The 23,388-nt window shown below is 38.0% G+C and overlaps 1 protein-coding gene across 1 annotated transcript in view; it reads right to left on the bottom strand.

The window, feature by feature from the left end:
* SESTD1 (SEC14 and spectrin domain containing 1) overlaps positions 1–23,388 on the bottom strand; it is a 106,562-nt gene that overhangs the window by 51,323 nt on the left and 31,851 nt on the right. The window contains exons 2-5 of the mRNA XM_080671038.1: positions 14,980–15,059; positions 10,783–10,891; positions 5,718–5,808; positions 1,221–1,334 (exon numbers count right to left, since the gene is read on the bottom strand). Of these exons, the coding sequence (XP_080527164.1) occupies positions 1,221–1,334; positions 5,718–5,808; positions 10,783–10,891; positions 14,980–15,034 (369 nt within the window). The 5' untranslated portion in view covers positions 15,035–15,059. The remainder of the gene's footprint in view (positions 1–1,220; positions 1,335–5,717; positions 5,809–10,782; positions 10,892–14,979; positions 15,060–23,388) is intronic.

The raw sequence follows: 23,388 nt of genomic DNA, 5'->3' as shown, positions 1-23,388 counted from the left end.
CGATGTTTCTCTCTCATCGATGTTTCTAGCTCTCTATCCCTCTCCCTTCCTCTCTGTAAAATATTAATAAAATATATTAAAAAAAAAATGTTACATACTGTATCATTCCATTTCTATGACATTCTAGAAAAGGCAAAACTATAGGGACAGAAAACAGTTCCGTAGTTGTCAGGGACTAGAGATGGAAGGAGTTGACTACAAAGAAGCATGATGGAAATTTTTGGAGCGATGAGATATTTCCTGTTTTCTTGATTGTGATGTGGTTACATACCTGTTTGTGTTTGTCAAAACTCTCAAAACTGTACACTAAAATGGATAAATTTTATTGCATGTAAATTATAACCTAATATTTTCTTTAAGTGAAGAAAAAAAATCACTCGTTTTAAGACATTTCAAGCTACCTCATTTAAGAACTAACCAGGCTTTCTTAAATCTTTCTCAGACACTTTAGCAATCTGTCCTCCAGACCAAAAACACATTGACACTGACTTTATTGAAAATAAACATGTGTAGCAAGGTCCAAAATGAGTCTTAACTGTCTGGCTTGTACAAGCATTGAAGGCTCTATATTCTATAGGGTAAGGATTGGACTTTGTACACCTTGCAAAGCTCCCATATTTTATTTAACTGGTGTAAAGTTTAGTATCTATCAACTCTCCTACTAGGAAGCTGGGATTAACAGGATGTGGAAGGAAAAATATAACAGAATTGTTTAAATTTATACTTCATCTTTGGACTTCTTCCTGACCTACAATAAGATGTACTTTCATGCAAGGAAAGTGAGATGGAGAGAGAAATGTCAATAGGAAAGGATGGATAATTGTGTTCATGTATCAAAACCAAACCAGATACTAAAAAAAAAAAAAAATTGGCATATCATATAAAATATGCTCTGACCTCACTTACAAAATGTCTATGATTTCCTAGTATGACTTACATGTCCTGTGGTAATTCACAAAAACTTTTTGACTAAAAAGTTTCTACTCATTCAAAGGAGTTAACAAAGAGTGATATAAATGAAAATAAGAAAGCATTTGTGGTCTTTGACAAAACATCATAATTCATTCAACAAGCATCTGAATGATGACTATATACTTACTGATCATTGCTTAGGCACTGAGGAAGCATTACTTAAGCACTGCATAGTATCCAAAGCTGCACAAACAAAACAATACCAGCAAAACACTATTTTTAAAGATATAACACACTCTTATATTTACCTCAAAGCCAAGTCTATCCTTTTCTTTCCAAAAGCAAAAATGGGTTACTTTCTTATCCCAGAATTCATCTGGCTTTACCACACAAACAAGGGATACCTCAGCTGGAACAACATTCTGTAAAATATAAAAAAATAATTATAAATTATACATGTAAAATGAATAGTTTATTAAAGTTATAAATTACTAGATATTCATGATTAGGCTGAGTAGTTAAGAGACCTTAGGAAAATAATTAAAATAACAAAGTAGAAGAAATACTCCAAACTTCAAAACATATATGGCAATAAAGAAATACCTGAAAGACAAGCTGACTCAGAAAAGATTACCGTATTCCACTGTGAAGGTAAACAGCAATACACACAGTACATGTTGATTGTTTTTGTTTTACTGAATCTCTCAAACGGGAATATGTATAGATTAAACTGCAAGATAATTTTTAGTTGAAAAATTATAAAATTTCTTTTTTCTAATCCAATTTTCTTGGAGAAATTCTTCAAATAATGTAAAATCAATTTTCTCACAAGTAAGTTTCTTATAGGTCACCATACAAAAAAGCCAAGATTCTGCATGATTATTAACTTAACGAGGACAAAGCTAATCTTTGATTAATACAATTTCACATTTAATAGATATGGTTATTCATATGACCTAAAAATGGAAATTAACATTTATCCATGCATAAATATCCCATGTATACTTTATCAGCAAGCTCCTTATACATATCTTAAATTTGCCCATTTCTATGACCTACATTGCTAATATCCCAAACTAGTTAGCCTTTTGAAATATTCTCTTAACAGGCCTCGCGGCTTCATGTTTTCTCTGCTCAGAATAACATTCAACCCCGTACCAAGGTCGAGAAGGCCCTCCAGGGCCAGTGACCTCTCAGACCTCATCTCATACCTTTCTCCTCAGCTCACTCCTCCACCACAGTTAGGATGGCCTCGCTGCTCCTGGAATATAAGAAGTCTGTTCCCACCTCAGGACTTTTGCCTTATTGTTTCCTGTCTGGAATGTTCTTTGTCCCACATAGGAATGCTCCCTCAGTTCATTTAAGATCTAATCCAATATTCCCTCTTCACTAACCACCCTACCTAACATAGCACCATTGGCTCAGTCTCCTTTTACCACTGCATTTTTCTTCCTAGTATTTACCACTATCTGATGTTTTATTATTCAGTAATTTTCCTGCTTATTGTCTAACTCTTTCAGTAGAACATAAGCTGCCCAATGGCAGGTACCTTATCTATCATGTCACTCCTATGTGCCTGGCATATAGAGGATACTCCATATATACAGTATATTTATTGAATAAATGAATTTGCATTAACAAGTGGCTTTCATCCTCCAACTTTTCAGAAGAATAAATTGAGCTTCAGAGAACTAAAGTAATTTATCCAAAATAAGAGTTAAGTGATGGCGCTGTAATAGAAACCAGGCCTGTCTGACTCTAAAGTTCTACCACACCATTTCAACTGTTCTAGACCAGGGGTCAGTAAATTCTTTCTGAAGGGCCAGATAATAAATATTTTAGGCTTTGCATGCAATACAGCCTATGTTGCAATTATTTAAAATTCTGTCCCTGTAGTATAAAAGAAGCCATAAGCAATATGTAAACAAATGAGTGTGGTTGAGTTCCAATAAAACTTTATTTACAAACTCCAGGGACCAACAACCATAAATTTATATTCTACACCATAAATGGCATAACTGAATAATGATAACATAATAATAACAATGTTATTGTTAATTCGGGAACGATAGAAGACCTTCCTACTTAAAACATGGCACTGGGCACATCACAAACCTAGTGTTCCCTGCAATGACTGGGCTATGAATAAACTAAGTAAAAGATTTTATTAATTTCCATTTTATTAAAAATCAAAACTTTTATCAGAGGGACAAGGAAGTTTAAGGTGGATTAAGGTTTATTCATATGACTTGTGAAAGATTATTATTTCAAAATCATTAAATATTAAAGCTGTGAGAAACAAGGGAAACCAAGCCACCCATCTGAGAGAATATTAGCTGTTGGCAGAGCCAGCACTAAGTTCTGGGCTCCCAAATAACTGATGCCAGTAGCTTCTGAAATAAAAGCAATGAGAGACTCTGCATGTAGAAAATGTTTGACTAGGAGCAAACAACAGGCCATTGCAATTTCTGAAAATGTTAACTACTAATAAATCCAAAAGTTGTTAAAATACCTATCAGAAAAGAAATCACAAGAAGGGATTAAATCATCCATTGATGGTTCTTCAAAACTACCACTAATCAAAGTCCAGTTCAGACAGCAAGTACCCATGCATTTGTGACACAGTTGAATAATGGGATGAAAGGAAGAATATAGGTCGTAATTAATGGATTTCTCACCTAATAGTTATTTTAACAACTTTGACAGAGAAGAGTTAATCTTCGTGTTTGGAATATAACTGTGCTGGGAACATATTTGACAGAAAAAGTAATGATAGGACACTAATCTGTTCTCTGTTGAAAACTGATCCTCAGGAGGCTATGTGTTTGTTTGTTTTTTCAATCCAATGGAGTGATTCTTTTTTATTTTTCCAAATTTTTATTTATTAATTTTAGAGAGAAAGGAAGAAAGTAAGAGAAACACCAATTTTTGTTGTTCTGCTTATTTATGCATTCATTGTTTGATTCTTGAATGTGCCCTGACTGGGGACAGAACCCACAACTTTGGCCTATCAGGACAATGCTCTATACAACTGAGCTACCTGGCCAGGGCCAAAGGAGTGATTCTAATGGTGAAGGTTTAGGCCAAACAGTTAACAATAAGGAGATGGGTAGATAATTTGGGGACCATCTCAGATATATCACCTGGAAAATAAAAACTCTGTAAAGGATAAAGCTAAGACCATGCTTAGGACATGATAAGTTGCAATCGTGGCTCCTTCCCATTTTCACTACAAGAACCTCACTAAGTTATTTAAAATCCTTGAACCACAATTCACTTTTGTGGATAATAGAAGCTGTTTCCCAAGGCTCTAAGAATAAAATTCAATGAGATAATTTATATAGCAAGCTCAGTATAGTACTCGAACTCTATTAAGCACTAAAACTAAAAAGTAAATTACCGGTTTCCACACCTTGAATCCCTTTTCCTAATTATCCCAAATAAAAGATATAACATTGAGTCATTCTCCTTAGTTAATTAATTTTTTTAATTATACTCCTTTCTACAAAATCCTGAAGCAGCTACCAATTATTTCCTAGTTCACTTAAAATTCTTGATCTGGCTTTAAATATCACTGATATTTACCTAACTGAATGTTCACTATCCCATTAACTGCCAACTTTTATTTCCCCCACACTGGCCTGCCATCAACTCCCTTCATTTTTTAGCTGTCTCTAAAGTCAGTGTCCTGCCAAAAATGCTCTTTTCACTCTCTTTCGTTTAAATTATACAATCTCTTGTATTTCACTCACTTAATTTTTACCTTCTGTAGAAGCCCTTCTGAGGAAACCCGGGTAAGAGCAACCTGGCCCTTTCAATTATTCAAATACTAGAGGCCCAGCATAGCTCGCTTCCACTTGCCTCAGTTGGCCGCCCCACACAGCGCCACTTGTAGCTCACTGCTCCGCCCTCCCCCTCCGCCACTCTTAGCTCTCCTCCGCTAGTAGCTCGCTGCCCCACCCCGCCCGCCTCGATGCTCGTTTGGTCATGACGGTGTTACAGCGTCATGGCCACAGGCCTTTTATTAGTATAGATTTTATTTTCCCATTTCTGATCATAATATCCTCAACACGCTTATAATACATCAACAAATGTTTACTAAGTTCCTACTATATGCAAGGGACCATGTATGTATTCTGTGAGGAGCACAAGACTATAAAACACAAGACTAGAATCAGATCAGGGGCTGTATAATTGCAGCTGTTCATCAAATGCTAATTTGTGAGCTTCTAGAGTCCTTGGGGATACAGCTGTTAAGTACAGTTCTTCTGGATTAGAAAGAAATTGACCATCTTGATTCCTGGTGCATTGTGGAGGAAATGGGGGGGGGGGGGGGAGGGGGGCGGGGAGGACAGAAGGAAGACATTTATCAAAACCACCTAAGAAGCTTTTGCAGAATAGAATTACCTACTCCTACTCCCTACCTGTAGTATCAGAATGGGGTGATGGGGTGGTGTAGAGATGATGCAGATATTACAGCCCACGAAAGCTCCCAGGTGAATCTGATAATGTCTCCCCTCACACTTTTACCCTGACTGGCCTACTTGCTTAAATTACTTAAGCATGACATTATTTTTGATCATTTACAAACCTTCAGAAAAGGGCTGACATTTATTTTACTCCTCGAAGTCAAACCTACAAGAACTGAATTTAATGTATCAAACCAATAGTTAGCTGTGCATTTCAGAGCTCAGTAGCTGCTGAGAAGCCTGGGCACAGTCCTATAAATGAAATGCATTTGCCATTATCACCATATCTGTTGCTGTAAAATAAAACCATTTTTTGATAGTCAAAAATAAAATTACCTGTAGCATTAAGACTACCGTTTTCACCACATTCCACTGTGATTTTCTGCCATCCACAATCACGGTAAATCCTCTAGCCTTACACTTTTCACTGAAATGAAACAAAACTACAAAATATTAAAATAAACTTCATATTTTATTCTTCACAATTCTAAATAAAGTTCACATCTTAATTGTATATGGAGCAGCATTAATGCCACTTGGTTTGGTTTACATTGTCAACACAGAGTATATCGTTTGAGTTTTCTCAAGCAATTTGTTTTTCTCGTTTCAGGAAATAATGAGTATTTACAAGCTAATTTGGCAAGAAAATTACTTTAAAAGCATGGAAAGTCACTTTCTTAAAAAGAGAAGAAATCAAAGTAATCTTCAAATAGTCTCACTGGTCTCTTAATTTCTTCATCTATAAAATGGGATCACAGTGAAGTAGATAACTAATGACTGCCATGTGCACACATAATTCTTGTCTCTTCTTTCTGTCTGAAGTAGAAGGTTTGTAAAGTGATACTGTAAAACAGGTAGAAAATGAAGTAAGCTATTACTGAACCATTGGAAATGGGCCTCTTTGTGTTCTTTTGGAAAAAAGTAATGAGATGAGGTAGCATTTATTGTGCACAGGAATTCAAAGCTTGAATACAGCATCTCTAACCCACCTTTGCTCTCACTTTTGCACTCTCTGTCACCTGACCAGCAAAATATTATGTTGTGTGTTGGAAAATGTGTTATTGCTATATATTATCTATTACTCAAGAACTTACTAACACTTTCCAGAAGCCTACGCTAGTAAAATGCAACTATATGAAAAAAACTCCATTCTAAAACCAAGCCACATAGCTCTATTATTATTATTGTTGTTGTTGTTGTTGTTTTACTTATAAAATCAATTGGATGCAGGGATCTCAATTAGCCTTCCTACAATACAGTGGAAGAAACTACAGCTTTGCTTAGCAGAGCAAGGATTTATAGTGAAACCTCTCTCCACTCAAAGTTCTCCCAATTGTGTACATTATAGGAAAGGTAAACAGCAGACCCTTTCTTGAGATTTAAATCCAACAGTCGAGGGGATTTTGCTAATCCTCCCTTAATCCCTCTAAGAATTCACTTTAGCCTCAAGAGGGTTTTTGGAGAAGTGATGTCCAATTCTAATGAAAAACAGTAAGATCATAAGAATGATATTGCTAAAGGCAGGAACAGAACCTGAGCTTCCAAAAAAAGAGCGAGAAGTATGCAACAGGTGAAACAAATTGAATCATATCTTATATAATATCCTATATAATAAAAGGGTAATATGCAAATAGACCAAACGGCAGAACAAACCAATCAAAGCGTAATATGCTAATGACATGCTAAGGCTGCTCAACCACTCGCTATGACAAGCACTGACCACCAGGGGGCAGATACTCTGACTGGTAGGTTAGCTTGGACTGAGCGAGATGAGCTGGACGTGCCCTGGAGCCCTCCCGCGGTTCCTCCCCGGCCAGATAGTACACCGGTGGGGTCCCTCAGCCTGGCCTGCGCCCTCTCGCAATCCGGGACTCCTCGGGGGATGTTCGAGAGCTGGCTTTAGCCTGAACCCGCAGGCCACTCCTCTTGGGAGGGCACCAGATGCAGGGCTCATGGCTGGCGAGCACTGCCGTGAAAGCACGAGCCTCTCCCGATCGGGACTGATTGGGCGCGAGCCTGCGGCAGGCACAGTGGGGCTGGGATGAGCGGGAGTGGCAGGTAGGAGCTGCAGGCAGCATTGGATTGCGGGTTTCGGCCTGATCCCTGGAGGCCCATGCACGAATTCATGCACCGGGCCTCTAGTGATCATATAAAAAACTTACACACAAATGTTCATGCAGCATAATTCAAAATAGCTAAAAGCAGAAATAACCCAAATGTCCATCAACTGATAAATGGAAAAACAAAATGTGATAATCCATACAATGAAATATTATTCAACCAGAAAAAAAAAAAATAAAGTACTGACACATGCTATATAGCATAGATAAACCTAGAAAAGAAGACAGACACAAAACTCCATATATTATAATATGGTTCCATTTATATAAAATATCTAAAATGGGCAAACCCACAGAGACAGAAGAAAGCAGATTAGTGGTTACCAGAGGCTGGAAGGAGGGGAAGAAGGGGAGTTCCTGCTAATGGGTATAGGCCAGGTTTCTTTTTAGGCTGATGAAAATGTTCTGTAATTACAGTGTGATGGTCACACCACCTTGTGAATATACCTGCTGAATGGTACACTTTTAAAGGGTATGTGAATTTCATGGTATCTGAATTATATCTCAGTAATTATGTATCTCAAATGCTGAAGTGTTCTATTTTTGGATTTTGTATTACAAAATATAGGACCTACTAGTATTGTTGGGCGGGGTAGCGAGAAGTTGAGGCAATATAATAACCACTTCTGGATTAGCAACAATACATATAAGGACTTACTGGGGGGAAGCAAATCTGACATCTAATTGCTGGTTGTGGGATCAGGTAAGGAGAAAATTCCTGGAGTTCCCTACTAACAAGACATCTAGGAAGACCACTATGACTCAGGGAGGACAAAAGCCCAAGAGAGATCAGCTGGAGAGAGTAGCTGGCTGTTGAGTGGTTTTCACAGAAGTGGCAGCAAGTCAGGGACTTCCAATGCATTGTGGGAATTTGCAGGAGGGAGAGCTAAGACACAGACTGCCTAGTAGAGGGCCTTTCCTGGTTGGAACTGGAGCCAAGAGAAGTGAGCCACTCCCATAATTCGGTATTTTCTCCTCACTGGCATCTGCATGTCTCAGACACAGGTTACACAACCCATTTTGTTAAAGAAGTTTTACACAAGGCTTTTATATTTCAAAGCACACTTTAAATTAATCTGTATATTAAGACAAAGAAAGTAATGAAGCTTGCAAATACCATCTGCAGTGATCTTAAGGGCATGAAATATTACAAATTTATCTTTTGAGGTACTTAAAAACACCCTTAATCATAATTTTCTCACATTTTACTGAAATAGATAATAAAAACACACAATCCAAAGACACTATTTCAACTACTTAAAGGGAGAAGGTGTTTTGTTGCTGTTTTTTAACTTCATTACTTCAAGTGGAGTGACAGTTTAAACTGTTTTTAACAACATACATAATTTAGAAGCATGTTATGTACTTTTATAAATGGCATGTTGGAGGACTGAAGTGCTATACTAATAAATTCCTATACTACCATTTACATGCTTATATTTTAAGAACAATAACAACAACAACAACAAAAAAAACTATTAAAACCCTGCCTCCTTGTTCCTACTCTGTTAAGAGCCTTTTGAGGGCGAGGTGACTGTTAAACAGGCAGTAAAAGGGAAGAGACTCCTCAACAAGCTCACTCACTCTATTTGCCATAGGATTTCCTGAGCTCAGTGTTCGGTAGCTCTTAATAATTTCTCTGATTACAATGAAGGGCTCCTTCTCCTCCACTCACAGAGCTCTGCTTATACTTACATAATGGCACTAATTTCACTCATGCTTTTATTATTATTATTGTTTATAATTTATCTTCATTAGATAACATGCTCCCAAAAAAGCAAGAATATTATCTTACTGATATCTTGGCAGCTTCCAGCACAGTGCTTTCAATACAGAGCCCCTTGAAAAAATGTAACATGATTCAATCAAATCACTCCTCAGTCAGAATGCAGCAATGGCTTTCCTTCTCATTCAGAACTTCATGGCCTGCAAGGTCTTCTATGTTCTGACTCCAGCCTCTCTCTAATCACTCTTCCAGAACTCTGTCCCTCTCTCAAGCTGCTCCAGCCACCTTACTGGTCTCACATGCTGAGCCTGCTTCTGCCTCAGGGCCTTTGCACTTACTGTTCCCTCTGTCTTAAATGTTCTTTCTTAATGCTCTTTCATCAGACATCTATAAGTCCTTTTCCTCAATTCAATCACATCTGATAAAATCTTACCATTTTGTAAAATAGTGATTCACCTACCCATCACAAGCCATCTCTTTCTTAACTCTAGTGTTCATAGCCTTCATGAACATCTAATATGCTGTGTATTTATTTGTAATATTAGTTTGACCATTAAGGCATGAGGCTGATAAGGGCGGGGACAGGGTCTGCTTTGTTCACCCATTTCCTCAGTACCTATGAGGAGCTCATTGTAGGACCTCATGTACTTACTGCGTGACTAAAGACTTAAGGCCTTAATGTCTGTAATTTTTGGCAAGTCATTAAACCACGGTGATCTGATGTTTCTTCTGTAACATAAATGAGTTTTCTACAACTAGGAAGAACCGATTTAAAATCTAAATTTGAATTTTTAAAAAATTCAAAATTTGAGAAAAATGGAAAGGTAACTTCTGTACCTGTTGGAGCTCTACAGAATCAGGAATAACCTGGAGACATTTTTCAAAATTCTGATGCCTGGGAGTCAACCTCCAGAGGTTCTGATCCAATTGTTTTTGGGAGGCCTGCTCAAGAGACTTCAGCCCCCAAATGTCACCGATGGGAGAAAAAATTGAGGAGAAGACATTTTTTGTTTTCCTTGTTGTTGAAATGAAGGATAGGCTCAAGCAAATAGAAAAGTATAAGTTTTGTCTTCACCCAAGAAATATCAAAATTAAAAATCCAAAGACCTTTGGATTAACATATAAACATTTTTTGCATTTTTAAAACAAGAATGTTTTAAACTCCTAATAGCCTTCACTCAATAAATTAAAATATGCAGATGTACTTATATCTATATAGTGAAATCCATAACTAAATAAAAGATACTTCCTATTCAACACATTTCTCTAAGTTTTCTCAAGTTGCATGATACATAAATACTCAATCTTCATGTTCCTTAAAAGTTGATAGTACATACATTTTGGAAATCTGTATATTATTCAGTGCCTGAAGAGCACAAAAAGAGTATTTTATCTGTTGTGGTATCATAAATTACAGGTTCTAGTGTTTTTAATTATAACTTCACTGCTAATAAAAGCAGATTAAGTTAGCAAAGTATATTTTGACAATAGCAAGAATCATTAGTAAGTGAATGAAGACATATTGAGATTTAAGAAAAGACACCTTAAGAGTCACCTTGGAATGCTGAGTAGATAGTCTAAGGTGACACTCAGCTCATCCATATTTGTCTGTTCCAAGCATAATGGAATTGTCAGAATGAGGCCACTTCGTCTGTCCTTTCCTCCTATTAAAGAAAAAAAAAAGTAAATTTAACATGTAGTAGATATTAAAGCACTAAACTAGTAATATATATTTGGGTTCAATGCTACTAAAATAATTACAAGTTTAAGACATCAGTAAAAAACTACCTAATGGCTATTTATTTTATACACTGTAAATGTCCATAGTAGTATAGCAAAATTATATAAAATTTAGAAAAAAATAAGAGGAAAAAAATTCACCCATGAAATTTTCACTTACACATAGCAATTATCAGTTTAATTTTCTTCTTTCTAGTCTGCTTCTTAATTTAATCAACTCATCAAACACCTATTGTGAGCCCAGCACAATAAGCATTTACAAGTAAAATTAAATCAACCTAAGAAAAGCTTTGAGTCGTAAGAAATAACAGTATGAAATGTGACAGTTTATTTGCTAGGCTGTGTTATAAAAAGGATTAAAGAAATGGAGAAGCCCTAGCCGGTTTTGCTCAGTGGATAGAGCGTCAGCCTGCAAACTGAAAGGTCCAAGGTTCGATTTCAGTCAAGGGCACATGTCCGGGTTGTGGGCTCGATCCCCATTGGGGGACTTGCAGGAGGTAGCTGATCCATGATTCTCTCTCATCATAGATGTTTCTACCTCTCTCTCCCTCTTCCTTCCTCTCTGAAATCAATAAAAATATAGTAAAAAAAAAAAAAAGAAAGAAAAAGAAATGAAGAAAATGATAGGAGCTGTGATAAATGTGGAATGTTTCCTAGGACAGACTTAAGAAAACAATAGAATTTATAAACCAAGGCAAAAGAGCATTCTGTGATGAGGACTGATATGAGTTAATGCACAAAGGTCAGCTAGACATTCTTTGTTCATGAGTCAATAAGGAGAAAGTCATGACCGGCTGAGAAGCGTGTATGGGACCTGGATATAGAAGCCTGAAAGCCAGGTAGTGAAACTTACCTTTCACGTTTGTTCAACTCCTATTCAATTTTCCATCAGCATGAAAATGTAACGAATACTTCTATACACACAGAGCTTCTTTGGAAGTTCCCCATATGACTGACTTTGCACTCTGAAGCCCATCTTTTGATGCAACTGACAGTTGTGGCCATTTTAGAAGCCTGAAAACCAGCAGACTCTAAAGGAAACAATTCTATATGATCTAAAACAGGGGTGGGAACCTTTTTTCTGCCAAGGACAATTTGTATATTTGTAACATCTCTAGTGGCCCGGTGCATGAAATTCATGCACCGGGGGGGGGGGGGGGGGGTGTTCCTCAGCCCAGCCTGCACCCTCTCCAATTTGGGACCCCTCGAAGGATGTCCTACTGCCAGTTTACAGGGATCGGGCCTAAACCGGCAGTCGGACATCCCTCTCACAATCCGGGACTGCTGGCTCCAGCTGCTCACCTGCCTGCCTGCCTGCCTGATTGCCCCTAACCACTCTGCCAGCGGGCCTGCTCGCCCCCAAATGCCCCCCCGCCAGCCAGATCACCCCCAACTGCCCCTCATGCCAGCCTGCTCACACCCAACTGCCCCCCCCTCCCCTGCTGGCCTGCTCGCCCCCACCTCCCCTCCCCACTGGCCTGCTCACCAACTGCCCCCCTGCTGGCCTGCTCACTCCAAACTGCCCCCCCCCACTGTCCTGATCACCTCCAACTGACCCCCACTGATGGCCTGCTCACCCCCAACTGGCCCCCCTGCTGGTCTGCTTACCCCCAACTGCCTCTGCCATCCCATCCTGGCCTGATCACCACCCCAGTGACCCAAGGTCCCAGCCCCTCCTTTTTTTCTTTTTCTTTTTTTTTTTTCCAGCGCCTCCTTGAGCAGAGGCCAGGGCTGGCTGGAAGCAAGTATCTAGGATTTATTTATCTCTATAATTGAAACTTTGTAGCCTTGAGAGGAGGCCAGGGCGGGCGGGAAGCTTGGCTTCCTCCATTGCCGGGACAACCCAAGCCTCTTGCTTGCTCCAGCTCCATGGCCGGCTGCCAACTTGGTTGGGTTAATTTGCATACTCACTCCTGATTGGCTGGTGGGCATGGCTTGCAGGTATAGTGGAGTGATGGTTAATTTGCATCTTTCTCTTTTATTAGTGTAGATTACGGGCCATACCAAATTATCAACTTAAAAATTAGCCTGCTATATTTGGTCAGACATTTAATTAACTCCCCCAATGCCTTGGCAGGCCCAAACCAAATGATTTCACGGGCCTTATATGGCCCATCAGCTGGACATTCCTCACCCCTGATCTAAAAGGTGTGAACAAGATGACTGCTACGAGTGGCATAAATGCAATTCTTGTTGTACCAACCATAGAGGATCCTTTTATTAGGTTAACCATAAAAATTACTGATATCCAACCATTTATTTAACCTCAATAAATGGTAATTTCAAGTGATTCAACTTAATAGATAATCAATTGAGACTTTCAACTGCACGTGTTTTTTCTGTCTTGAATGTAAGTTTTAAAAAAAAACAAAAACAGATTGCACCCATGGTTTTCTAACTCTATTCTCTGAATGATTTTGGTTTAAAAAGTTTTCCTCTATTTGTAAGCAAGTTTGAAAATTAAATGTTAATTTAATGGTTAAAATAATTAATGGTCCTTTCCATGGAGAAAATCAAGAGGAGTGGGCTAAGAGATGTTTCATTTTCTCCTCAAAAAATGTTAATCTTTATCCCTACATTAATAAGATGGAAGACAAGCTAGGATGCAGGGTATCAAAAAAATGGTTATCATATCTGAACTGTAGCATGCTGACCCACTGTGGAATTGTCTTCAGGGGACAGGTCTCACATTCCAGAACTCTATTTAACCTTATGCCCTCAGCTTTCACTATCAAACAATAAAACAATCGCTGGTACAAACACAAAAGAGGGCAGAAGCTGGCAGGAAAAGACTTTCAAGATAGGTAAGGTCAACAGTCAAATGCTGCACAGAGACGAGTGTCATAAGAAAGCAAAATATCACTGATAAAGATTATAAAAGAATAATAATATCCACTTTGGGCAATGGTGTGGGCAAACGGGCATTTTGAAACAATACTGTTAGAGGGCAATCTGACAAAACCTCACAAATTTAAAAGTAAATTCTCTTTAACAGGTCCACTTACAGAAATACATACTGCTGAACTTGTACAACATGCACAAAGTATGAATAAAATTGTTTCCTCCTACAACACCATTTATATCAGAAAAGAATGGAAAAATGTAAGTGTCAACTGGTAAGGGATGAGGATTCTTCATAAAAAGGAAATGCATGTTAATATATAAGGAAACAATAACACTAATAGACAATATCTTATTTGTCCGTTATACTACCCTAGAAAAACATGTCAATTTATAGAGAGCTGCAATATGCTTTGAAAAAAAAAGTCATTAGTAGCCTAAATATCAAGAAAATTCTGATAGGAGCTAAAGAGTAAGAAAGAAAAAGTGAGATAACATAATACAAATAACCCTAAACAGGTTGGCCACAGTAGCTGTTCTAAAACATGTGCTAATTTACTCAGTGACCCAGAATTCCAGAAAAATCACTACACCCAATGTACCCACCACTGCTCTCACACTGATAAAATATCTTGCAGTTTCTCTCTGACTCTTCTTAGCTGATATAGACTTTGCGCTAATTAACTGAAGGTAAAACAAGCCTGTATAACCAAGTTCAAACAGCAAAAACTGAAAGCTGTATAATTAATATTTCATAATCCTCTCAGGACACTGAAACCTTCTCATAGAAAGATGGAAGACAAGCTAGGATGCAGGGTATCATAAAAACTAATTACTCTGTTTCAGAAACAATTATTTAGATGCTATTTAGTCAATTATTCTTAGACGCTATCAATTATTTCATTTTCATGTAGGAAGTGAGACATCATGACATCTACTCTGTGGAGATCATTTTACCAAATTACAGAACAGATGAAAATTGGCCTGCCAAGAAACAACAGTGACAGACTTGGCTTGCATAGCTATCCAATCTGATTAAAAGATGCCTCAGAAATACCCCTCAAACAAAAATATCAGAAAAATGAAGTGCATTTCTGTCAAACTTATTTAAAAAAAAGTTTAAACAAGTTTATAGATCAAACACTTCCAATTTTAAAGAAGGAAAACATACCTGAAAGGAAGGCTAGTTTTTTCTTCAGAATGGGTAATATTACTGAGGCCTCCATTTTACTCCAGTAAACTTCCTGACGTCTGAAAACACAGAAAGTTAAATATCAACCACAAGATGGTAATTACTCCATGAAATATATACTTATGATGGCTTATACCAGGATTTCCAAATCTCAACGTGACATATATTTTGAGTCGGATCATTTATTGTTTTTTGTAAGAAGCTGTCCTGTGCATTGTATGATATTTAGCAGCATTCTCTATTCACTAAAATACCAAGAGCACTGCCCGTTTCAGGTTGTGACAACCAAAATGTCTCTAAATACTGTCAAACATTCTCTGGCAGGCAAAGTTACAGCCAGTTGAGAATCACTGGCTTCTCTGTTTTTTCAGAGCAAACCTCTTGGGCTAGAATAGTGTCTGGTACATTGTGGTAACTCAATAAACTAATCTGTTGAAATAAAAAAAAAATGAATCAATTAATCAAACAGGTAGTCATCTTTCTACTGGTCTCCTTATTAATTATATAACTTAATTCCAAATACACAATTCTTTAAGTTTCACCATTAAATGGCTTTCTTGGATTTCTCATATTTTTTTGTTTCTCCATAATACATAGTAACACATCTTTCCCTCGTGTTTACCTCAAGATATTCCTTAATGCACTGTTTCAATTTTTGCCCTCCATTGTAAACTATCTCCAGCTCTCCACATTTTGTATTTTTAAATTATCCAGGGGAAAATATGATTAGCCCAGTAGATCGCTTTGTACCAAGTCATAAGTTAATGTTCGTGGTTTGGTTTTCTAGTGTCCACTTGGCCACGACCTGGGGTTATGGCTAAATACAAAGAGTCACCATCCATCCAACAAGGGCTAAGGAACAAGATAGTTTCCCTTAAAAGGGAGCTTTAGCATGGCAGGCATCTGAAGGCTTGGCCAGCTCTGTTTACTACCAAAAAAGGATTTCAAGGCGAGCGGAACCTTTAAAACAATATAAGAAAATCAAACATTCAACTATATTATCCATCTATATTTAATTTCATGTCTGAGAGAGTATTCTCCATCATATTTTATCCCTCCTTTCCCGTTCCCACCTCACACCCACCTACCATTTATAACATATAGTAACAGTTCCTTGGAGTACACCATGAAATTGCATTATATTTAGTAAAAATATACGCTCTCTTTTTTAAATATTTTAGCCCTTTTTTTTTTAACTGAGATGTAATTGACATATAACATTATATTAGTTTTAGGTGTACAATATATTGATTTAATATTTGTATATAGGGCAAAGTGATCACTACAATAAGTCTACTTAACATCTGTCACATACAGAGCTACAAAAATTTATTTTCCTGTGATGAGAACATTTAAGATTTACTCTCTTAGCAACTGTCAAATGTGCAATAGAGTATTATTAATTACTAGAGACCCGGAGCACAAATTCGTGCACCAGTGGGGTCCCTCAGCCTGGTTGCGGGATCAGATAGAAACCGGCTCTCCAACATCCCCTAAGGGGTCCCGGATTGCATGAGGATGCAGGCCAGGACCAGGGACCCCACCGGTGCACAATCAGGGCCAGGGAGGGACACAGGAGGCTGGCCAGCCGGGGAAGGAACACGGGAGGGCTCCTGGGCGTATCCGGCCCATCTTGCTCAGTCCCAATCAGCCAGACCCCAGCAGCAAGCTAACCTACCAGTTGGAGCATCTGCCCCCTGGTGGTCAGTGCACATCATAGCGACTGGTTGACTGTCTGCCCCCTGGTGGTCAGTACACATCAGAGCAAACGGCTGAGCAGGCCTTAACGTATCATTAGCATATTATGCTTTGATGGTTGACTGGACAACCGAACACTTAGCATATTAGGCTTTTATTATATAGGATAGTCACCAGAAAGCATACTCTGTTAAGAATAATTTTCTAGCAGAGTAGAAAATATGACTCTTCTATATGAAAGCATATTACTTATTCAGCAAATACCTGCTATGATCCTATGCCACTTTAGGCACTGTGCTATCAACTGGAGCTAAAAACTAAAGTCACAGCCCTGCCCTGAAAAAAAAAATCGCACATATTAAGGGAAACAATGTAATCAATATTTGTCAGATAATGACAAATAAACAAGACTATTATACAAGTATATTATTTTATAGCTTTTGTGTACACAACAAAAGACTATTACTTGCACTTATATACAAAAAACATACACTATCAAACTAAATGCAATATATTCTTAACCAAGTTTTATCCTTGAATATTTGTTTGCAATTTATTCATTCATTTTGTTCTACATCATCCCAGACTAACATAAAATTAGTAGAAAGTATAAGGGAAAAGCTTACATTTTACATTAATCTAAAACCAGTAACATTTCATGCTTCCAGATCAGTATCTTGACCTGGTGAGTTTGTAATCCAGCTCTACAAGAACCAGACAGCTCAGGTTTACATCTACTGGCCCTTCTCCTGTGACCAGCTTGTCAGAGACCAAATGTGAAAAGTTTATAATGATAATAATGATTATGAGGATTAACCACTATTAACTGTTTACTGAAAGGCATGCATTATCCTAAGTGATTTATTTCTATTAATTTATTTAATCCTCACATTTCTATAAGGTAAGTACTCTTACTATCCCCATTTTGCAGAAGAGTTAACTGGAGCTTAAAGAGATTAAATGCTGCCTAACAACTCACAGCTAGTAGGTGGGGAAGTTAGGATTTCCACCCAAGCAATCTGGTTCCAGTAACAATGTTCTCACATCATGCTATCAGCCTTCCAATAAAACAGCTCAGAAAATATCCAGTGACTTCTGGCCAAGTAAACAAATGGAGTTCTAGACTATATGCAAAATTAAAATATCTAGAGAATGCATGTGTGTGTGTGTGTGTGGCACTGCCTTGATTCATGGTAAGGCACCAGCACTTTTACCCACCATTTCTTTTAAATCATCAAGTGCAAATGCCAACACAGTGAAAAGGGCAAATAATACCTAAGAATTATTATAAAAGTAATTTGAACTCACAGACCTGTGACATCTAGAAACAAGAGAACTGCTTATTAACTGGTTGATTTTTTTAAAAACCTGCCAGGTGAAACAGGCCAAGAAATGGAAAAATTAAACAATTCACTACATGTTTACCATAAACATGTCAGATTTCATATATGGTCATTTAAAATGACTTATTTTAAGTCACGTTTATTAAATAAGAAGAGGCAGAAAGTCAGAGTGTATAGTAGATGATGCTTTAGAGACTGGTGACTATAAAGAAAAATGTGCAACCATAACTGCATGTTACCTTTAACCGAAAATAAAAGACACCGAAGCAAATTAATATCATTCCTAGGTGCAAAATAAATCCAACCTAAAACAGAGCCCTTTTTACTAAAGTTAGGGATAATGAATTCTGTGAACTAGAAATATAGGGAGACTAAGTTTCAACTGATATTTGTATCCATTTTCTTTAAGCATCTTTCCAAGATCTTGCAGAGTTAAAAAGAGGAAAATTGGAGCAAACAAGTAGTTAAATTTGCATCTTGTCTCCCCAAGAGCAGAGACCAAGTCTTAAGTTATCTTTGTACTAGAGCAGTGGTCGGCAAACTCATTAGTCCACAGAGCGGCAAAATGTGGCTCGTGAGCCGCAGTTTGCCGACCACTGTACTAGAGTCCCTCGGCCTGGCCTGTGCCCTCTCACAATCCGGGACCCCTTGGGGGATGTCGGATAGCCGGTTTTGCCCCGATCACCGTAGGCCCGATCCAGACAGGAGGGAGCCTGATCCCCACAGGCCCAATCCAGACAGGAGGGAGCCCGATCCTGTGCGTTGAGCGTCTGTCCCCTGGTGGTCAGTGCATGTCATAGCGACCGGTCGACCAGTAGTTCAGTCACTTAGACTTTTATATATAGAGATTTATTCACTTGTTCACTCATTTAACAAATCTATAATAAGAACTATTAGACTGAGGCAAGGTTAGGTAAGGCATTAAAAAGATATCTGATAAATGGATAGATAAATAAAGAAATATATTAAACAAACAGTGAAGCAAAACACTTACCCTTTAAATCCTAACATTATCACAACTACCTGGATATCAACATCTGTGGTGCAATCACAGGATCACATATACATGATTTTCCTTAAAAGCAGCTCCTCCCAGCTTCTTTCTACTGGGACAGCCTCCCACAGATCCAACAGCTACTTAACTGCTGGATGCTGGCAAAAGGGAGGTCCATGGATGGTGGTAAGATGGACATCAATGGGTGCTATCAATGGGCAGCCAGTAGAGGGCAGCAGAGGATATGTTGAGCAGCAGAGGATGTATTGAGCAGCAGGAAAAGAGAACTGCAGGCCTTTTAATAAGACTGGGCAAAGTACAATTCATAAGAGACTGTAATTGATGATATGAATGGGTGCACTGGAACTCCTCTCTCAGCAAGTATAAATCAACCAGTTTATTTGGAAAATTTAGTTAGGTTCTTCATAGAGCATTTATAACAAACAGTGAAAACCCATTAGGATAGCCTAAGGCTAACTAAATCATCTCTAAGTCTATATCATGTAAACACATAATAGCAAAGAACAAAATCAGACTGTGGGCTCCTTAACCTTGTTTTCCAGAAGAAATACTGTCCTTAAATTCAACTGTTGTTATAAAGAGCATTCTTAGAGATTAAAACAAGCAAATGAGCACACATACTCAATGTTAATCACTAGTTGCTAAGTAGGTTCTTCACTCTACATATCCATATATATAAAATTATACAGTAATGGGTACAAGGATTCTTTTTGGGGGTGATGGAAATGTGAGATAAAATTGTGATGATTCTATAAATCTAAAAATCACTGAACTGTACAATTAAAACGAGTGAATCTTATAGCATATAAATTTTATTTCAATAAAGCTGTCAAAAAATAATTTTAAAAATAAACAGAATTGCCTATTTTGTAAATCAGGAAAATCTGGATAAAAATGTTGTGTACTTTAAGTATTAAAAACTAAAAACTGAAAGTACGTAAGCAACATGTTCCATAAACTCTGGTAAATGAATTGCATATGCTGAGCAATTTATCCCCCTGACTTCCACTATAATTAGAACGCATTGCTATGAAAGAACTTCAGCTGCAAGGATAAATTTCTTTTGACACTGTGCATTCTGGATGAAGTAAAACAAAAATTTTAAAAAAAAATTAAAGCGTGAAGAAAAGAGAATATAAGCAATAATGTTAATATTTTTATGTTCATAAATGCCCAAACACTATCACTAAATAAATTGCTACTACAAAGGCAACTTAGAGTTGCTTTTTGTTTTTAACCCATAGAGAGGTCTATAAATAAGTATCTTAGGGTATCACAAAGTTTTCACACCAACACATACAGACATCCAAAATTTTATTATAGGTTAAATATTTATTCTTTTCAATAATATCATGTTTAAGGCAAATCAAGTTTGCTTTTGAAAAAAGTACAAAATGTGCCTTTGAATTAAAAGAATACTTAAGACTGTTCTGCATTCCCTAAAAATCAAAGGCACAGGCAGGGGTGGGGAAAGTCCAGCCTGCGGGCCACATAAAGCCTGAGAAATCATTTGGTCTGGCCCTGCCAAGGCATTAGGGGTGAGTTAGTTAAATGTGTGACCAAATATAACAGGCTAATTTTTAAGTTGATAATTTTGTATGGCCCTTGCATGATTTTATAAATACCCACATGGTCCTTGGCATATAAAAGGTTCCCCACCTCTGGCTTAGAGGGTCACTGTATGTAAATCACTTTGGAAACATTATCTATACTAGAATAAAAGGTGGAACCTCAAAAATTAGTTATCTGTTTATTTACTTGGACCTCCAAATAAAAATAATAGCAATAACTATATTATTGAGAATGTTCTGTGTATAAATCACTTCATGTGCACTGTTTCATTTATAACACACAACAATCCCATGTGGTTAGAATTACTGTTACCACTTACCAGCTGAGGCAACAGGTACCTGAGATGAGGAGAGGTTAACCTGCCCAAGGTCATACAGCTCCTAAGTAGCAAAACTGGCAGAGTCCTAAGGCAGAGTCCGAGACTTAAATTATATTACTCCTCATGCTTTTGTTTAATAAAGTAACCTATTTATTATAACATGAATAATAAAGGTCTTTAAAATCTCTCAAATAGAATTGTTCATTTTTTAGATATAATAACATTAAGGCTGTTTGTTAAAAAGAGTTCCTAATCTTTTAGTGACATATAGTTTAGTATTTTAAAATGAAGCATGTCTGGTATTTATATCAATAAAGGGGTAGAGGGATATTCATGGAACTGAATTGGCCACGTGCTGATAATTGTTGAAAGTTTATGACAGGTAAACAATGGTTCATTTTACTGTTCTCTCTGCGTTTGCATGTTTGAAAACATCCATGGTAAAACTAAGACTAGATCTTTAAACAGACCAATACTCTAAAAAGAGAAAGCTATAATCCTTTTATTTTCATACTTAGCAATATTTTCTTTATTTCAAAATCAAGGAGAGAAAACACACTACACATAATTTTTAAAAATTCACATATTCACCATCATATTCAAAAATTCTTTATGAAGAGAGATCTGAGTATTTGGTCCCCATGTAAGACTGCAGAGAAGGGGAGGGCAATTCTGAGAAATGCAATAATATATATATATATATATATACACACACACACACACACACACATATATATATATATATATATATATATATATATATATATATATATATGGCCTAAGCGACCGTCGCAACCGAACGGATGACTGAACAGGCTGCGTGGGGTGACCAGGCCGCCAGGGGGGTTAGTGAGGGGTGACCAAATGACCAAGCAGCAGGCTGCATGGGGCGACCAGGCCGGCAGGGGGCGGGGGGGGGGGGGCAATTGGGGACGATCAGGCCAGCAGGCAGAGGCAGTTAGGGGCGACCAGGCCAGCAGGGAGGGCGGTGAGGGGCGATCAGGCCAGCAGACAGAGGCAGACAGCTAGGGGTGATCAGGCTGGCAGGGGGAGCAGTTAGGGGCGATCAGGCTGGCAGGGGGAGCAGTTAGGGGTGATCAGGTAGGCAGGCAGGTGAGTGGTTAGGAGCCAGCAGTCCAGGATTGTGAGAGGGATGTCCTGGATTGGAGAGGGTGCAGGCTGGGCTGAGGGGACCCTCCTCTACCCCCCCCACCCCCCCGTGCATGAGTTTCGTGCACCGAGCCTCTAGTCTATATATATAAAAGGCTAAGTGTCTGCCTGACTGGTAGCTATGACATGCACTGACCATCAGGGGGAAGACACTCAATGCAGGAGCTGCCATGATGCAGCCATTTGAAAATAAACAGCACCACGGACGTGGTGCCGACAAACCAACACTTGGATTCCCCCAAGTGGGACACAGGTGAACGACAGCCCACCAAATCGCAGCCAAGGCTGCCAAGACCACATGGTGCAAAATGCAGCCCACAGCCCAGCCCAGCCCAGAAACAGTCGCTGTGGGTGCTGGGTAATGACGTCACATAGCAACGCCCTGGCTTCCTCTCCCTAACAACTAGCCTCCTTGGAGATCCTTCAGCCCAGGAACCCAACTTGCTTTATAGCCAGGTGCAAACATTTTACAGTTTAACCAAATGTTTGTGATGCATTTTCTCATGCCTCATCTCATTTGATCCCTACAGAAGTCCTGGAGTAGGTAGATAGGAGACTCAGTAGAATCCAATTTTCTTTTCATTAGCAAGATGTGAGTAGCGATATTAACCTATTTATTTTAATTAATTTCCTTTCAATGTGCATGAATCCGTGCACCGGAACACTAGTCAGATGATAAAAAGACACTTTTACTCCGTCTCCTTAGGACTTTTCACTTTGTGACTGGAGTCATTTTCTCAGCAGTCACCCTCTCACTATCACTATCACCATATTCTACTCTTTAAGTGATTAAATTACTAAGGCAAGCAAAAGTTTATGAAGTTTATGTCCACCATACTCATTCACTGTGATGTACTGGTTGGTCAGAAAATCAGGCAGATCTCTTAGGTAAAGAATAAATTAAGTATCATATTATTTGACACAGTCCAAAGGTTTTGCCTATAACACATATAAACATTTAAGAGGCTATTCCAAATTTTGAAACTACTTTACCTATATAGTCAATAGAGCCAAAAAAAAAAGTTATTTCTGAAATTAATGTAGGTGTTGGCTCAGTCCTCTGAATGTCTATTTGTTTCACTAGGACAATACCTGACACATGACCAATGCACAGTATGTATTCGTTGAATAAATTCCCTTATTATGATCCTGCCAGCTCTCTCATTTAGGTGCCACTGGGCAGAATAATTATGAAGCAAAAGAAAAAGGAAAAAGAACACTTAGATAATTTTAAACTTGACAAAGCACTATGAATAAAGCATGTATTACTC

This window comes from Plecotus auritus (genome assembly GCF_963455305.1).
Source record: "Plecotus auritus genome assembly, chromosome: 5".
Classification (NCBI taxonomy): Eukaryota; Metazoa; Chordata; class Mammalia; order Chiroptera; family Vespertilionidae; genus Plecotus; species Plecotus auritus.
This window is presented reverse-complemented; position numbering and strand designations above follow the sequence as displayed.